At 36.9% G+C, this 1874-nt stretch overlaps 1 protein-coding gene across 1 annotated transcript; it reads right to left on the reverse strand.

Moving 5' to 3' along the window:
• Positions 1-570: 570 nt before the first annotated feature.
• LOC131181322 (protein POLLENLESS 3-LIKE 2-like) lies at positions 571-1407 on the reverse strand. The gene is made up of 4 exons (XM_058149351.1): positions 1289-1407; positions 1127-1194; positions 936-1031; positions 571-851 (listed from the first exon to the last, which is right to left on the reverse strand). The coding sequence occupies exons 1-4, from the start codon at positions 1405-1407 to the stop codon at positions 571-573; spliced, it is 564 nt and encodes a 187-aa protein (XP_058005334.1).
• Positions 1408-1874: the final 467 nt, after the last annotated feature.

The raw sequence follows: 1874 nt of genomic DNA on the forward strand, positions 1-1874 counted from the left end.
AACGCTCCTCTGTTCTTCATTGCCGCCCCTTGCTTCTTAATCACTCCTAGACGCGACGCCCTCAGTTGAACGAGTGTCTTGCTGTCAAGCTTGCTGTTGCATTCCTTCACGAAGCTCATCGTTCAAATTTTGTGCATTTTTACCTCTATTTTCAAGTGAAGCTCCTGTAATTTTCTATTTCCCTCTCTCTCACTCTCTTTTTTTGTTTATTTGTTTTTTTTTTATTCCTTCTTTCTGCGTTTACTCTTTTGTTTTCTCCTATACTCTATGTGGACCACTGTTATCATATTGTAGTTAGGGGTTTTTCTTTGAATTGCTAGATTTGTGCTTGCTTCTTCTATTTTGAGTTCATTGACCATTGATTTGTAGGGAGATTTGTTCTTTTGGGACAATGGTTATAAAGGGAGATTTGGGTTTTGTTGCTTCTTTATGTATTAATTTAGACCTTTAGATTTGAGGTGTTTTTCTAGAAAATTGCAGGTTGAAATTTTGGATTGAAGTAAAAAATTCATTGCTTATTAAATATGTACTGTGTGATTTTCTTTTGTTGCCTTTTGTGGTGGGATTTTATTATCTGTTAGTTTTTTGGAGCTTAATTATACAGTTCCTCCAGTAATTGTCAACTCCATTTTGTTGAGAAGACAATGAACATGCGAAGTTGCCCTGGTTCTCAGAGTGGCTTCCACAGTCAGATCCTCTAATATGCTTATCTGATAGCACAGGTTCTTTATTACGTCCATCTCGCCCACCTTCCGAGTCCATGGACCTAAACGCCCCCGCGACCTCCTTGAGAGAGGTAACAACTTCTTTCAGCTTGTCCTCTCCAATTGGCGTTAACACCGATTTTGACTCTAATTCACCAAGATCTCAACATTTCGCTCAAAAGATTTAGCATAGGAATCGTCCATCTGCTTGTGTCCACATGAATCACTTACGACCAAGCGTAGATTTTGCTTCAGAATTTTGTTCATATGCGCAAGCGATTGCCAAGTTGCACCGCTTGTTCTTATCGGCTCCAAGGACAGAGCTTTCTGCAAAATATATTTTTTAATGAAAATTAGCCTATTACATTTAGATTAAACTTAATAGTTTCTCAAGTTATATTTGAGTGAAGAACAAAACTTACCTGTAATGTCGTTCACCAAACCATAATCATGATGTCGCAAGTAAGCCTGTGCCAAGTTCCCTAATATCCTCAGACGCTTAAGTTACAAAGTGGAATAACGTCCAGAGATGTATGGTTAAAAGAAGACATAAAAAGAACAATCTAATAGAGATTGTATTCCACCTTGATCTTTCTTGTTCAATGGTTATTTGAATCTTCTTCCCTTGAGATCTTGCAATCTTTGTCCTCTTTCCACCAAAAGCTATACCTTCTTCTATGTTCTTCAGTTTGCGATGCAGCATGTCAATGCAAGCATATGAAATTATAGCAGGAAGAAATTTAATTTTCACTTGGGGAAACTTGAATGCATGCGTGATTTTAACGCCTGTTACTCACTGTGGTGGGAGAACTATTATTATTATTTTTTTCTTCAGTTGGAAAGGGAGTGTATGAATGATGACTACTTCAAGAGGTGCATATGGATGGGAGGTAGCATCTCAGTGGATACTTTATCCACGGTGAATCTTTTATACAATAATATATAGTTGAAAGTATCTTTGAAATGATAAAATATATGTTGGCAGATTCTATTCTCTGGACTGATATTTTATTTTTGCTTTATGAGTTGCTGCTACTGGTGGTTCTGATGCTTGGCTGCAGCTTAGCTGGTTTATTAAGAGTTTCACCTTTACTGTGGGAATTATGAAATGGAAGGATTACACCCTCTATTAACTCCATTTGAAAAAGAAAAATAAAAAGCTATAACTCT

The sequence above is a fragment of the Hevea brasiliensis genome, chromosome 7 (genome assembly GCF_030052815.1).
Source record: "Hevea brasiliensis isolate MT/VB/25A 57/8 chromosome 7, ASM3005281v1, whole genome shotgun sequence".
NCBI classification, from domain to species: Eukaryota; Viridiplantae; Streptophyta; class Magnoliopsida; order Malpighiales; family Euphorbiaceae; genus Hevea; species Hevea brasiliensis.